Here is a 15,330-nt window from a genome sequence, read left to right as displayed (position 1 = left end):
AAGGTCAACAGTTAGATAAATAGGTGCATGGTCACTCAAATCAATCGTCCCAATATCACATGTATGTATTTTATCTCTATCCCTCCCAAATGTTATAAAATAATCTATTCTTGTGTAAATGGAATGAGGAGCGGAGTAGTGGGTGTAATCTCTTCTTTGTGGGAATAGTTCTCTCCATATATCAATAAGTCCCACATCCTTGAAAAGTGTGTTGACTTTTCTATATAGAGATTTTGTTTCATATGTTTTCCCACTTGAAGAATCAAGTTGTGGTTGTAGATGGATATTAAGATCCCCCCCACATATTAGTAGGCCTTCTGTTTTTGTTATTATGATATCAATTATCTTTTGAAAAAATCCCATATCACTTCCCGGAGGTGCATAGATATTGAGTAAGGTTATTATATTTCCATCTATATTTCCCTTAACTAAAACATACCTACCCTCCTTATCTTTGATTTCAGATATTTTTTCAAAATTGACCTGTTTAGAAATAAGAATGGCTACGCCTCTCCTATGTCCTAGCTTATATGATGACAAAAACAAGTTAGTAAAGCCCATTCTATTCAGTTTTTCGTGCTCCTTACCATTTAAGTGGGTTTCTTGTAAATATACCACATGTGCCCTCTCTTTCTTCATTTTAGTTAGAATTTTAGAGCGTTTGATTGGATTTAACCTTGTCACTAGCCATAGATTAAGTCTATGCATCTTTATGCTTAAACACATTTCAAATGATTTACTCCCTGAAAAAACAACAATCAAGAACATTTTCACACAATAAAACAAAAAACACAATAACATAGATTCCAAGGCTGAGGTCCTGAAATGACCCTTAACTAAGCTAGAAGGAACGTCTAGCTTGGGAGGAAAGCCTCTCCTTTTCATATGTTGAGGGCCTCCGCTGAAATGTCCCAAAAGGGAGAAAAAAAAATCTTTGTCCATCAGTGCAAAGGCTAACTTAAGGTCTGATCCCTCCATTATACTTTATATTTTTACATTTGTCAGGGAAGGGAATATACTTGTGTTTAGATAGTGAATTATTTTTTTGAATTGTTACAGTTACCACCGTTTCACAACATCTTCCGTCCATTCACGGGTCCTCCGGCTCTTGTTATGTGTCCACCCGTCACCGTCCTCGGGCTTCCACTCTCTCCCATGCAGTGCGAGACAGCTGCGCGGCTAAATCCTCCTTCGGTTCAGCCCTGAACACGTTGATGGGAAGTCCTCTGTTCTTCATATCTGTCGTCGCTTCCTCTGCTGATTGGTAGAGCTGTGTCCCATTCTGGTAGTGCACTCGCAGTTTGGCTGGGAATGGAGTCTGGAAGCGAATACCGTTGTGTTTCAAAACTCGTTTAGCCTCGGAGTATTCCTTGCGCTTCTGTAGAACTGCTGGGGGATAATCCTGGTCAAAAAAGATCTGCCTCTTATTGTTCATAAGCACTTTTTTCTTCCCCCATGCTTTCCGTAGGATTTCTTCTTTAGTCTTGTATCTCAGGAATCGAATCACTATTGACCGTGGCTTGTCTTCCCCAGTAGGTTTAGGAACAAGTGCCCTGTGTGCTCTCTCGATATCAATTGCCGTTGCTTCGGGTATTTCCAGTTTATCACGCAGGAGCTTTTCCACAAACTCCACCATTGATGTCCCCTCTGTGTTTTCTGGTACATTGAACATTCTGATATTTTTCCGTCTGGATCTACCTTCTAGGTCTAGCAGTTTATTCTCGAGCTGGGTCACTTCTTTTATCAGTTTTGTTACAACTTGTTCCATATTCTGGGTGCGGTCTTCTACCTCACCAACGCGATTCTCCACTTCCTCAACTTTTTGGTCAACTTTAGTGAGTTCAGATTTGATGTCGTTCAGTTGTTTATTCATATCTTGACGAAAATCCCGAATCTCCTCTAATACTTTAGCCAGGCTAGCTGTTGTGCCTTGATTTGAGCTAGCATCTCCATGAGGTGAGCTAGAATTTACTCGGCCAACTAACTCAGTTTGCTGTTCAGTACCTTTTTTTCCTGTTGTTTCCCTTGTTCTTGATTTCGGCCCCGACATTTTGACCGTGTATAAGTAAAAAATTATATTATTTGAGTATTTTTGGGGCGAAATATATTGATTTTTGGAGGAGCTGTGGAGCTTAAGCAGCTATTCGCTGTGCTGACGTTTTGACCCGGTTTGGACGTTGGCGGGGGCTGGTTACATAACAAGTGGGAAAAATAAAGTTTTAGTCATTATTTAAAAACTATAGTAGCACAAATATTTCTTTTGACAGCACAAACCAGCACAAACGAAGCACAAACGATAGAGACCATTTTGACGTGATTTGAAGGTTGAGGGGGGGCTGAGTGACGTCACGTGTGAAAAATCAAACGGTAATATCTTTAAAACCATAATAGCAAAAATATTTCTTTTGACAGCACAAACCAGCACAAACGTAGCACAAACGATTGGGACTATTTTGATGAGATTTGAGCGAGTAGGGGGGCTGAGTGACGTCACAGGCCAGAAAATGTAATTTTGAATTACTCAAAACCCTTAACAGCACAAACGATAATTTTTACGGCACAAACCAGCACAAACCTAGCACAAACGAACAGCAGTGCTATTTTAATATTTTGAACGAGACGGGGGGCCAACTTCACACAGGTTGATAAAATGGCCATATTGCCTACTGTAAATCTACTACCCAAAGGTATCTCCTTATCTGTTTCTGAAATAAATGTCTACTAACAAAAATGTTCTCTCTCCCTTGTAGCATGTTCCAATTGCTGATGGAAGTGGAAACATTGCTCCTCACCCCCACTACTCCTCAACTACGCATATGGACAGCCAAACTCTACCCACTCACTCTGTTCTTTTTCTTTTTCTCCTAATCCAGACTATCTTCGCTATGGGACGCTGTTGTAATCTCTCCACCCGGTCTACCCGTAGAAACCCTCTGCCAATTGCACCCACCGCCACCGCACTGCCGTACACTTACTCTACCTCATACCCTATGCTAGCATTTATATACAATATATAATATTGCCACCATCAACATGTTTCTCTGTTCCTACTCCCCTTACCCCTGTAACAGTAAACCTTTGAGCACAGTGTATACCCACTAAACTGGTCTTGTTTGTATCATGTATTTACCACCGGATGTCTGTATATATATTATGTACACCTACCAAATGCAGGATATGTACAACACCTGTTGTTTCCCATCCCCTTCTGCCACACAACCCTCCCCCATCCCCCCTTCCTATCTCCACCCGGCCGACTTCAAGCAGATGGGTCCCCCCTTATGTGCCGTGGTTCTGCTTAAGGTTCCTTCCTGACTAACAGGGAGTTTTTTTCTTGCCCGTGTTGCCAATGTGCTTGCACTAAGGGGGTTCAGGCTCTGGGCTCTGTAAAGCGCCTAGAGACAATTGTATTGTTATGGCGCTATATAAATAAAATTGAATTGAATTGAATTGAATGTGGGTAAAACCCAAGTGCTAGCGTATAACTATAATCCAACATCAGAAATGGAGAGCAAATACCCATGGTCATGGCAAGCAAAATCCTTTAAGTACCTAGGCATAACTATTCCAAAAGATCTGTCAAAACTATCAGAATATAACTACTCACCTATACACAAAAAAATCAAAGAAGATATCACAAGATGGAACCTCATACCTTTCTTTAGTTTCAGCTCAAGAATACAATCTATTAAAATGAACATATTACCCAGATTATTATATCTATTTCAAACCCTACCAATAGAAGTTACTCAGGGCCAGCTTAATGAATGGGACAAAATGTTGTCTAGATACTTGTGGCAAGGCAAGAGACCAAGGGTTCGTCTCAAAACACTGCAGTTAGTAAAGCAGAAGGGAGGATGGGGTCTGCCATCCCTCAAGGAATACTACTATGCCGCCCCCAGACAAGAGCTATAATATGCTGGTGCAATCCTTCATATAATGCACAGTGGAAAGACATTGAAGAAAAAATATTTCCCATTCCAATACAAGCAATCATAGCTGACTCTAAACTGCAACACTACATAAACAGTTCTGATAATCCATGGGTCAAATTGACCCTTAAGGTGTGGAAAAATATCATTAGAGAATATAAACTAGAAGGAGATCTACTGTCCCTTAAATGGTGTGGATATGACTCAGACTTCACACCAAATAAAATGGACACCAGATTAAAAAAATGGAGAGATAATGGAATAACAGCTTTATGCAATATTATGAATGGAAACATACTGTTTAGTTTTGAAATGATTCAAGAAAAGTATCTGTTAGAGAAACAGGACTTCTTTAGATACTTACAGTTGCGGCATTTTGTCAACGAAAATGTTAAAAAGGTAACAGAGGCAAACTCCAGTCTCATAGAACTGTTTAAAAGAGCATATAAGTCAAATTGCAGTAAAGGGGTGATATTAGCCATATATAAACGCTTTCTAGATCTTAAAACTCATTCAACAGCATACATTAAAGCAAAATGGGAAAAGGAATCTGGGATAGATATTTCTGAGGAAGAATGGACATTAATATGGGGGTATCAATGGAAATGTACTAGTTCAATGAGCTGGCGGCAGTTTAACTGGAAAAATTGTATAAGATATTTCATTAGACCATCACAGACATCTCATTATAGCGATAACGTTCCTGTTTGCTGGAGAAAGTGTGGACACCAAAGTGCAAACCATTACCACATCTTCTGGGACTGTCCCATTATTAAAAACTTTTGGAAGGCGGTACACAATGCTTTACAGGACATCTTTCGCTGAGGACATTCCTTTGCACTTTAAGATTCTGTACCTTGGAAATATACCTCAAAGTTGGCTGAAAGGGGACAGACACTTGATAAATGCAATGCTGGTGGCCAGTAAAAAGACTATTACCAGAAAATGGTTATTACCAGAGTGTCCTACAATTACATCATGGAGAGACATTGTAACAGAAATCTACAGAATGGAGCAGATTACAGCTCATGTTAACCAAAGAATGGAAACATTTCTTAAGCACTGTTAAAAGTGGTGCAACTATGTCACAGATAAATGGCCTGACTATTTCTTTACTCTATGGAAAATGATTTCTCCCTGCTTTATTTATAGTTTTGTTACTATGGTATTGTTTTTGTTTCTTTATTTGTATATGTGTTTGTTTGTTTTTCTTTTACTTCTCTTTATACATAGAATCTGAAAAATTGAAATATGTGTATGTGAGATTCTGAACACTAATAAAATATAAATAATAAAAAAAAAAAGTAAATGTAAATAAATGGCTATTTGATTGAAGTTAAAGATCTACATTACACAGACATGAAGAAGGTTCCATTAATTGGTGATTATTTTCAACATGTAACATTCTGATGATATATATTTAGAGTAGAGATGAGGACACAACTTTTACAATCCATTAAAATGTCTGTTTTTGACTCTCAAACTAAATGCAGGTTGCCTTACAGTTGCTGCAAGGTATTTCTGTTCTGTTACTGGAACTCAAACAACTCCAGCTCCGAGTTCTGACTTGCAGGGTAAATGGAACGCACCAACGGCAAGAGGATGGTTCTCCATCAGGTAAATGGAACGCACCAACTGCAAGAGGATGGTTCTCCATCAGGTAAATGGAACACACCAACAGCAAGAGGATGGTTCTCCATCAGGAACAAGGTTTATTCTCTACAATGGTGTGCACCAAGGGGGAGAGCATGGTTTCACATGAGGGTTCGTTGCCCAAAGTAAAACCACCATTTTTAGCCAATTTAGTGGAAACCAATGGGAGGTTTGGGACCCAAGTCCTTTCCAGCGTCATTCCAAAATGACCCCCCTGTCTTCAGCTGTGAGTGGACCCAGGTATAGGCAGACACTAAATAAATCAAACATATGATAACACTTGGGGGAAATGAACTCAAGAACAGTAATAATGAGTAAGGAGTGAAATCATAGACACAGGATGAATGAGAAACTGTTGTAGTCGAAACTAATCTCTTCAAATCTTAAAGTTGCTACTTCAATGAAAGGCAGACGACTGAATGTGATGAACTGAAGTTTATTCAATCTTGTAGACTTCCATCCAATTTGATTTGGTCTATGGAGCATCTCTGTCAAAAAACAGTGCACTTACTTTTTATAACACAATTTCCATCACTATGCTTTTCCAAGCGAAAACGAAACACTTATCAAAATTGAGCCAATCAGAATATTCTGCTCACTAATTGCAGAAAAAACATTTCAAGACAATGGTGACCCTGTTTAGGACTGTTTTGGGAAGTTTCGCCTGTCCTTGACTAATCTGCATCCCCTATGCAGAGACCCTTTAATTAATACTGGCCTGTCCTTGACTAATCTGCATCCCCTATGCAGAGACCCTTTAATTAATACTTGTCTCTCCCTGACAGCCTGCACCTGTAGAAACTGCACTGTCATGATTCTAGAAAACAGGCCTCTCTGCTTGACCTTACATGACCCTCATCTCTAAAAACAGGCCTCTCTGCTTGACCTTACATGACCCTCATCTCTAAAAACAGGCCTCTCTGCTTGACCTTACATGACCCTCATCTCTGCTCATAGGCCTCTCTGCTTGACCTTACATGACCCTCATCTCTAAAAACAGGCCTTATGTAACCCTGTGTCCACAGAGAGACTCTGGGTAGACACTATTATCAACTAAACTCTACAATATCTGTCACTAGGTTCACTCAGGGGTATCTTATCTCTAGGTTCGTTTAGGAGGACTGCAGTAGTGCTTAATTACATTAAGATATCCACCCAAACCCACAATAACAACAGCAAACCAATCAGATCATGTTTCAAAAAGTATGAAATTATATTTATAAAAATATCAGTACATCATATGTAATTTCAGGATGAAGGGGAAGGAAGATAAATGCTACTAATAACAGTGTGTAATATGCTAGTGTGTGTGTGTTATATTTCACTATATGTTTAAATTTGGAAGTTCATTAAGTAATCTAGGGGGATGCTGATAAGGATATTTTGTTGCTCAAGGTTAAATGTTAAGTTAAATGATCTAGAACAATTCAGTGTGGTATAGTATATATCTAAAAATATGTAGTGCTGTAGTGTCAGTGTGTGAAATGGCTTATATATGAAATATCAAATAACCCTAACTACCACTAATAAAAACAGGTGGCATATTCTATTCAACGCAGTTAATTCAATACAATACAAAGCACAACGTTTCAATACAATACATATGATATATACAAATAATCAAAGAATATATACAAAGAATGTTGGATCCAACACCAAAACAAAATGTAATGCCTTTAACGTGAGATCTAAAAAAAAAAGAAAGCTCGAGCTGATGTCAAAATCTGTGTGATCAAAATAGAACGCTATACTGTTTCGCGGGAATCAGTCACTCCATGGAACGCAGGCTAGCGCAGAAGAATGGAACACTCGGATCTTCACAATAACCGTTGATGCGGCATTCAGGGGTGGGGGGAAAAACCAGCCAGGATAAGTTCAAAATAAACGTAATCTTCATGTAGTCAGTCTACTTATATTCTAAAGTTCTATGTTATATCTAAGCCACTATTTTGTTATTTAATCTTATCAAATATCCCGATCTTAACTCTGTGTGTACGTGTCTCTGGGTTGATGGTGCGAGTGTGGGAACGCAAAAGGAAGGGAAAATGTATCGTTCTCCCTTAGAGGGGAGGGCTTAGGGAGTGTCTCACAATACCCAGTACAATTCTAATGTGAATAGAGTTAGGGTTCATCCACTTCTAGCAAGTGAAACTAACGAGGGTTACACTTACATGACCCTCATCTCTAAAAACAGGCCTCTCTGCTTGACCTTACATGACCCTCATCTCTAAAAACAGGCCTCTCTGCTTGACCTTACATGACCCTCATCTCTAAAAACAGGCCTCTCTGCTTGACCTTACATGACACTTGTTTTTGCAAAACTGCTCCATGTTCATCACACCACTGTATTTCGAGAAGGTCCTCAATGACTTTTCATTTTGCCCGGATAAAGGAATTTCAATACATTTAACAAAAGTACTTCTGAAATAAATCACAGACACACACACACACACCAAGAAAAAGAGTACATTGAATTCCAGTCTATAACTCTTTATTCATTATTCTGCACTAGAAACATTTTAAAACATACTGGTCTCATTACAATGGTATTAATAAAGAAACAGAGGAACACATTTTAAAACATACTGGTCTCATTATAATGGTATTAATAAAGAAACAGAAACACATTTTAAAACATACTGGTATCATTACAATGGTATTAATAAAGAAACAGAGGAACACATTTCATTGGGGGTCAATTGTTGGATGAATACAGTCTCATTAAGATTTACTGTCATGGTACATAATATTGTGATTGTCATATAAAACCAGGTATCAGAACATGATGTGATGTGTGAGATGTATGACAGCATCTAGATATGTCAGTCACAGCAGCTTCACTGATGATCCAATATCCCAAAAAGTAAACCCAGGGTAGAGTGTGTGAGTGAATGTGGTCTGGACTCTGTGCAGAAGGGTCATTGTGTCAGAGATGCTGTAGAAGGCCAGAGTTCCTGCCCTGTGATCCACATACACTCCTATTCTGGAGCTGGCCACTAGAGGGAGATTAGTGTGTTTATTATTGTGACTGAAAGAGGAGCTGCGGAGGAGGAGGCCCAGACCCCAGGACTGATCATTCCATCCAAACACACACTCAACACCCCCTCCTTTCCTGCTGATGCTTTTATATGAGACTGATATCATAACCCCCCCACTCTTCTCAACCTCCCAGTAGCAGCGTCCAGACACACCCTCTCTACACAGCACCTGATGATACTCATCAAATCTCTCTGGATGATCAGGATATGACTGGACCTCAGCTCTCCGCTCCACCCTCCTGTTCCCCTCAGACAGATGGAGGTTTCTGTTTGCTGTGTTTGGATCCAGTGTGAAGTGACAGGAGTCTGATGGAGGAGAAGACAGGACAAACTTAGGTATTTATATGTGTTAGGTGTGTATGTGTGTGTGTGTGTGTGTGTGTGTGTGTGTGTGTGTGTGTGTGTGTGTGTGTGTGTGTGTGTGTGTGTGTGGTTATTTGATATGATTCCTTGTATGTGGGGGAAGAGATTTATTTCTGTGATTTCCTCTGTGAGGGAATGTTTCACATATAAGTGAGATTTGTTTTTGTGTGATTCTGTACATGTTTATCTCTCTATCTGTGTATCAAATTTACAAACCAAATTCTCTCTCTTATAGCGTGACCTTTGCTCTCAAATACTGATGGCTGTGGAAACATTATTCCTCATCACCATATCCATCAAGTACATACATGCATATTAGCAGCCGAACTCTATGAACTAGACTATCTCCACTGTGGGATGCTGCTGTAGTACTCCCATAGTCTGTGCTAGCTTTACCTGAAATGTATATAATAGTGTTCTGTTCCATTATTCTATTTACCCTTGTAATAGTAGCCTTACGAGAACACAGTATACCCACTAAGGTGTTTTACACACACATACACACACACACACACTGTATACTCACTAAGCTGTTCTACACACACACACACACACACACACACACACACACACACACACACACACACACACAGACACACACACACACACACACACACTGTATACCCACTAAGCTGTTCTACAATACTTGAATGATCTCTCCCCACCTTATCCACTATCAATGTTCTATACATCATGTATATACCATGTTATGTTTGTATGTATTGTGTACATTTATCACAAGTATGCTAGCATGCTAATCCTGATACGTGTATGATCATCTGCCATGATTCTGATTGGTATTCTATGATTTCATCTGCCATGATTCTGATTGTTCCACCTCCCCTTCTGCCACAAGCCCCTCCCCCGTATGTCCCAAGTCACTCCCATTCTCCTCCCCCTTATGCCACAAGCCACTCCCCTTCTCCTCCCCCTTCTGCCACAAGATTTCTTCCTGATTAACAGGGAGTTTTTCCTTGCCCCTGTGGCCATTGTGCTTTCTCTAAGGGGGTTCAGGCCCTGGACTCTGTAAAGTGCCTTGAGACAATTATATCGTTTTGGCGCCATATAAATAAAATGAAATTGAATTTTGTGTGTGTGTGTGTGTGTGTGTGTGTGTGTTTGTATTGTCGTGATTGATTCTGTATCTGTTTGTTGTTTGCATGGAGTGTGTGTGTGTGTGTGTGTGTGTGTGTGTGTGTGTGTGTGTGTGTGTGTGTGTGTGTGTGTGTGTGTGTACGCATGCGTGTAAATGGAGTTCTTTTTATATGAGTGACACTGAGTGTGTAAATGTTCCAGTGGCTGTATATTCAAAAGCATGAATGTGTGTGTGTGTGTGTGTGTGGTTGTGTGTCGCTGTGTGTGATGTTATACGTACATGTTTACATGTATGTGGGTTTGCTAATTTGATCATGATTCTATGCAAGGGTGTATCCCTGTGTGTGCACGTTGTGTGTGTGTGTGTGTGTCTGTGTATGTGTGTGATAGCTTGCATGTCTTTATGTCCAACTTACACTGTGAGAACTCCTCTCTGGTCACTGGTTCAGGAAAAACAGCCTGGACTTCAGACACTGAGACAGAAAACATCACATTACAGCCCATTAAACTGAGAGAGAAGGGCATTCATAAATAGATTCATACATTCATCAATTAATTATCTCAATTAGACCAAGATTTCTACAATCATTTTCACACTTGTCTCAATACCATGTACACTTTTCAAAACACTAAACACATTCACAAGTGAGCTAAACTTTGGATACTTTTCATTGCTTTGATACAACATGTATTCAATGACCACTTCTTCTGATATTCATGGATACCTGTCTCAGTCAATGTTCACCACCAGTAACACTCTGTGTAACTACAGCAATTTTGCAGACATTTGACAATATGCATGTGTGATGTAGTTGTTGCTGAAGACATTTTCCAATTACAGTTTTTTACAATCACAAACCATTTGAAGCATTGCAAAATGCACATGTTATGTGTTGCTGTATCGTCCATTTTTACATAGTTTAGTGTTGCATTACTTAGTACATATTGTAATACCAAACAAATACAGTCAAATATGAAATTCAGCTGTATGCCTCAAGACAACTCTATGCTAAATGTTCTGTGGTAAACTAATAGTAATAACTTACTCGATGGTGGCAGCCTCTCCTTACTGTCTGTTCTTCTGACTGGGAGCTCAGGATCAGCATCTGGGATCCCAACACAGAGAGACACTCATTCACCCAGGATCTGAAGACCAGACTCACACACTTATTTTCACACACTGAACAAGCCCATATAGTTTCAGTCGACTTCATCTTCATTTTCTTTAATGTTTGTTTTTATCAACTGTGACAGACCCTTGAAAAGACATTTCAGAGAGAGAGAGTGAGAGAGAGAGAGAGCGAGAGAGAGCGAGAGAGAGAGAGAGAGACTCACATTCTAAGGACTGGATGATCTGGATATTCGTTACTGTTGAGAGATACAGAAAAATACATCAAAACAAGTGGGATCCTTGTCCTCTCAAACTGTGAAATAAGTAATTCATCATTGAGTCAGTTCTACATGTTTATCCACCTGCTGCAGATATCCTGACTACTTCCTGCCTGAAGATGTCATCCAGTTTCTCCTCCAGCTGCACCTTCACTCCAGAGACAGATTCCTTCACAGCCTCAAAAGAGAAGCTTTGGTTGAAGGTCATGCTGGGGAAGTCTTTAGAGCGAGGAGAGTCTCTGATTGACAGGACATTCTACAGAGAGAAATACATAAAAGGTGAGGCAGACCACCTGAATATTCAGCCAGGTCTGTGTTTCCCCAAAGGCTGCAGACATGATGGGTGAATTCAGTTGGTTTAGTGCAGTGGTTCTCAAACTTTTTCTGTCATTCCCCACTCTGAACAAAGAAGCCTTTTCAAGCACCTTGAGCACCTGTCCCTCAAAGCTCCAATAAAATGGTAGGCCAAACTTAAATTGTCAAATGTATTGAAATAGTTCTAAATCTTAATCAATAACAATTAACATTAGTTCGTAAATAGAGAAAATAAAAGTGCAATGGTGTCAATCCTTGCCTCGAATGGGCTGAGAAAAAGGGCCTACTATTCATGTGTTAACAATGGTAGGCCAAGTTCAAATCTCACTTGTATGTCGCTTTGGATAAAAGCGTCTGCTAAATGACTAAATGTAATGTAATGTAAAATTGTCAAATGTATTAACATTTTCAATTTTCTTTTAGGTTGATTTTTTTGGTGGATCAGTTGTCTTTTTCGCCACTGGTGCTGAATCGCCAACCTTTGAATTTCGTGTCACAAATGTATCCATAACGTCAATATTAGCCTTTTGCCCACTACACTTCCATGCTCCGGGAACGTTTTTTTCAGTGTCCCGCTGCAATTAATACGCCGACGTCAATCAACATTTTCCATGATTCCAGGTCACATTTTGATCCCGGTCCCCCATCTAATGTTAATACAGTGTTGTATAATGGTGCTGCTCCTATAATGTATAATGTTTAACGGAGCAACATGTAGGCTACAGGGTGGGTGTGGTAGAGCGAGAGAGAGAGAGAGCGAGAACGCTGATGCACACGGATAGATCAGATGTAGCGACCGGAGGGAAAGTTATGTTGCTGTAACATTGTGGAGAATAAATTGTTACGACCCTGGTGGGTCTAGGCTCCGCCCTGTGATATTGCATGCCTGTTCTGTCTCTGTCTTTACAACAGGTGATTGGAAACAGGTGTACCCCATGATTGGATGGGCTACAAAAGCCCTGATCAGATGGCAGTCGGGAGAGCTTTGGATTGTCGTTATCGTTGGTGTTTGGATAGTAATTGGATTTGGGATACTCGTTGGATAGTTGTTGGATTTTGGATCGTCGTCAATTGTTTTGGATTACCATTTAACTGACTTTAAATTACATCTTTGGTTTCTATTCACAACACTGACATTCACCACATGTTTTGCTTATAATTATCAGATAAATATAAACCTGGTATCATTAAATAAATCCCTTCTATTATTATTATTATAAATTCTGCGTGGCCTCCCCTTCATGTTTCGTGCATTGAGCCGGCACGTAACAAAATCCTTCGGTCAAATCAAGTTGCCATTAGTTTGCTCATCAACGACAGACTGAAGGGAAGGGTGATAACCCCGGAGTTTAGAATATAGAACACTTCGGCCCTGGAGCAGTAAACAAAAGTCTTCCCTGAAATCTCTGACTACGACTAGTAGGAAAGGTTAAAACAGGCTAATTTATACAATACAATACTTACTAGGCTAATTAAAACAATATTTCTTTGTTTGAGTGTGGTTGTTTAGTGCAATGGGAGTGTATGATAGTTATTGTCTATAAAGGAAGGCATTGCAAAGGGAAAATCTCCCGTTCATCGCGTCCATTCGCACCCCACCTGTTACGTCTCTGCACCCCACACTTTGAGAAACGCTGGTTTAGTGTGTATGCAGTCATGTGTTTGAGTATTTGAATATGTTAGAACACATTAGGACCATTACATAAAAAAGATCTCGAAAATTATTGCATTTTTTCTCTCTTAAGCCCACATGGATGGTTTATTTCAAATTCTGTTACCTTGAGGAAAAAGATGTGATCCTCTGTGTGTGAAAGCTGCTCCAGCTCAGCATCTCTCCTCTTCAGCTCAGCAATCTCCTGCTCCAGTCGCTTCAGGAGGTCTTCAGCCCGACTCACCTCAGCCTTCTCCTGAGCTGATCAGCTCTTTCACCTAGAGCGCCTTTTCTCAATGGAGCGGATCATCTCAGTGAAGATCCTCTCACTGTCCTCCACTGCTGTCTGTGCAGAGCTCTGTTAGGAGACACACAAAGAGGAGGGGGACAGGAGACACACAGAGGTAAGTGAAGGAGCAAACTCACTCTGGTGTGACTGGCTCTTCTTGATCAAATGACCAGGGCAATCCTGCCAAACCATGTCTTTCTGATGGTCTGTATCATGTAGAGATGGCAGCATAACGGTGATAACACAATAACAAGCGATTGCTGAGCCAGCTGTTGTCTTATGTGGTCAGTTCTCACCTTGAGAGTCTCCACAGCCTTCCTCAGCTCCTGCAGCTCCTTCTCTCTCTCCTGGATTCTCTGCTGGAATCTCCTCTGGGTCTGCCCCAACTGCCCCTGTTTAAGAACAGCTTCTTTTCATTGGTGGCATTGTTTACAACAGCATGATTAAACATCACACATGACAACCGAAATTTATAAGCTAAACCTTTAGTACATTTTAACCTTTTTAAGAGATTAAATGACACATTTGAAGCAGTCGCTATCATCCTTTCAAGTGAACATCAGGATGAAGCCCATGAGCTAAGTTCAAAAGGAGCACTGGTATTTAACATCAAAAAACACTTGTGGCAAACGTGTCTCACAACCTTTAAAACAGAACAGAACATTGTTTTACGAGTAAGAATATGTTCACTTTGAAGCGACAGGTTAATGTTTTCACTCGTTTTTACTCAACACTGGACCTTGCACCTGATACACATTTCCTGATTCTTCCTTTCTCTAACGGGCAAAGTCATTGTGGAAACAGCCAGACTTAAAGACTGGTGAGATAGTATTCTTGTTTATAGTATTACATTCCAGTTAGTACGTATAAGAGCCCTCATAAGAAATGTTGGACACACATGTAGCCCCAGTACTGACCTGTTTGTCTTTCCATTCTGCTGCAGCTGAGACTGTGTCATGGCCTTTATGTTCGTCCATCGTGCACAGATAGCAGATACAACTCTGATCCGTTCGACAAAATATTTCAAAAACCTTCTTATGATGAGAGCAGATCCTGTCCTGTAGCTGGCCTGTGGCATCAATCACTGAGTGTTTTCTTCCGGGGTTGACATCATTGTGAACTCCAAAGTGAGTTTCACAGTAAGAGAACACACAATCCAGACAGGACTTCACAGCTTTGAGTTTTCTCCCAGTGCAGAGGTCACACTCCACATCTCCAGGTCCAGCATAACAGTGAGCAGGAACATCAGTTTGGATTCTGGTCTTCCTAAATTCCTCCACCATTTCAGCAATCAGAATGTTTCTACTGAGAACAGGTCTTGGCCTAAAATGTCTGTCTGCACTGGGGGCAGCTGTAGATGCCTTTACCATCTTCCTGATCCCAGCAACCTTTAATACAGCCCAGACAAAAAGTGTGTCCACATGGAACGGCAACTGGATCCTTTATAAGATCCAGACAAACTGAACAAGTGAAAGAATCCTCTCTTTGGGTCGAAGATTCCGCCATTTCTCACAGCCACGATCACACACAGGGAGATAACAGTGTGTGAGAGTTCAGTTTCTGTGTCATGTGTTTTATTCTAAGGAGGAGTGGCAGAGATGTTGC

The 15,330-nt window shown here is 40.3% G+C and overlaps 1 protein-coding gene across 1 annotated transcript; it reads right to left on the bottom strand.

Moving 5' to 3' along the window:
• Nucleotides 1-8,062: 8,062 nt before the first annotated feature.
• LOC105901771 (E3 ubiquitin-protein ligase TRIM16-like) lies at nt 8,063-15,095 on the bottom strand. The gene is given in 8 exon segments (XM_042709896.1): nt 8,063-8,929; nt 10,498-10,554; nt 11,128-11,187; nt 11,417-11,449; nt 11,555-11,726; nt 13,564-13,794; nt 14,022-14,117; nt 14,643-15,095. Coding segments are annotated over 8 exon segments (1,620 nt in total). The 3' UTR covers nt 8,063-8,411.
• Nucleotides 15,096-15,330: the final 235 nt, after the last annotated feature.

This window comes from Clupea harengus, chromosome 15 (genome assembly GCF_900700415.2).
Source record: "Clupea harengus chromosome 15, Ch_v2.0.2, whole genome shotgun sequence".
In the NCBI taxonomy this organism is placed as follows: Eukaryota; Metazoa; Chordata; class Actinopteri; order Clupeiformes; family Clupeidae; genus Clupea; species Clupea harengus.
Note: the sequence above shows the minus strand (reverse complement) of the source record. Positions and strands in the feature narration are given on the sequence as shown.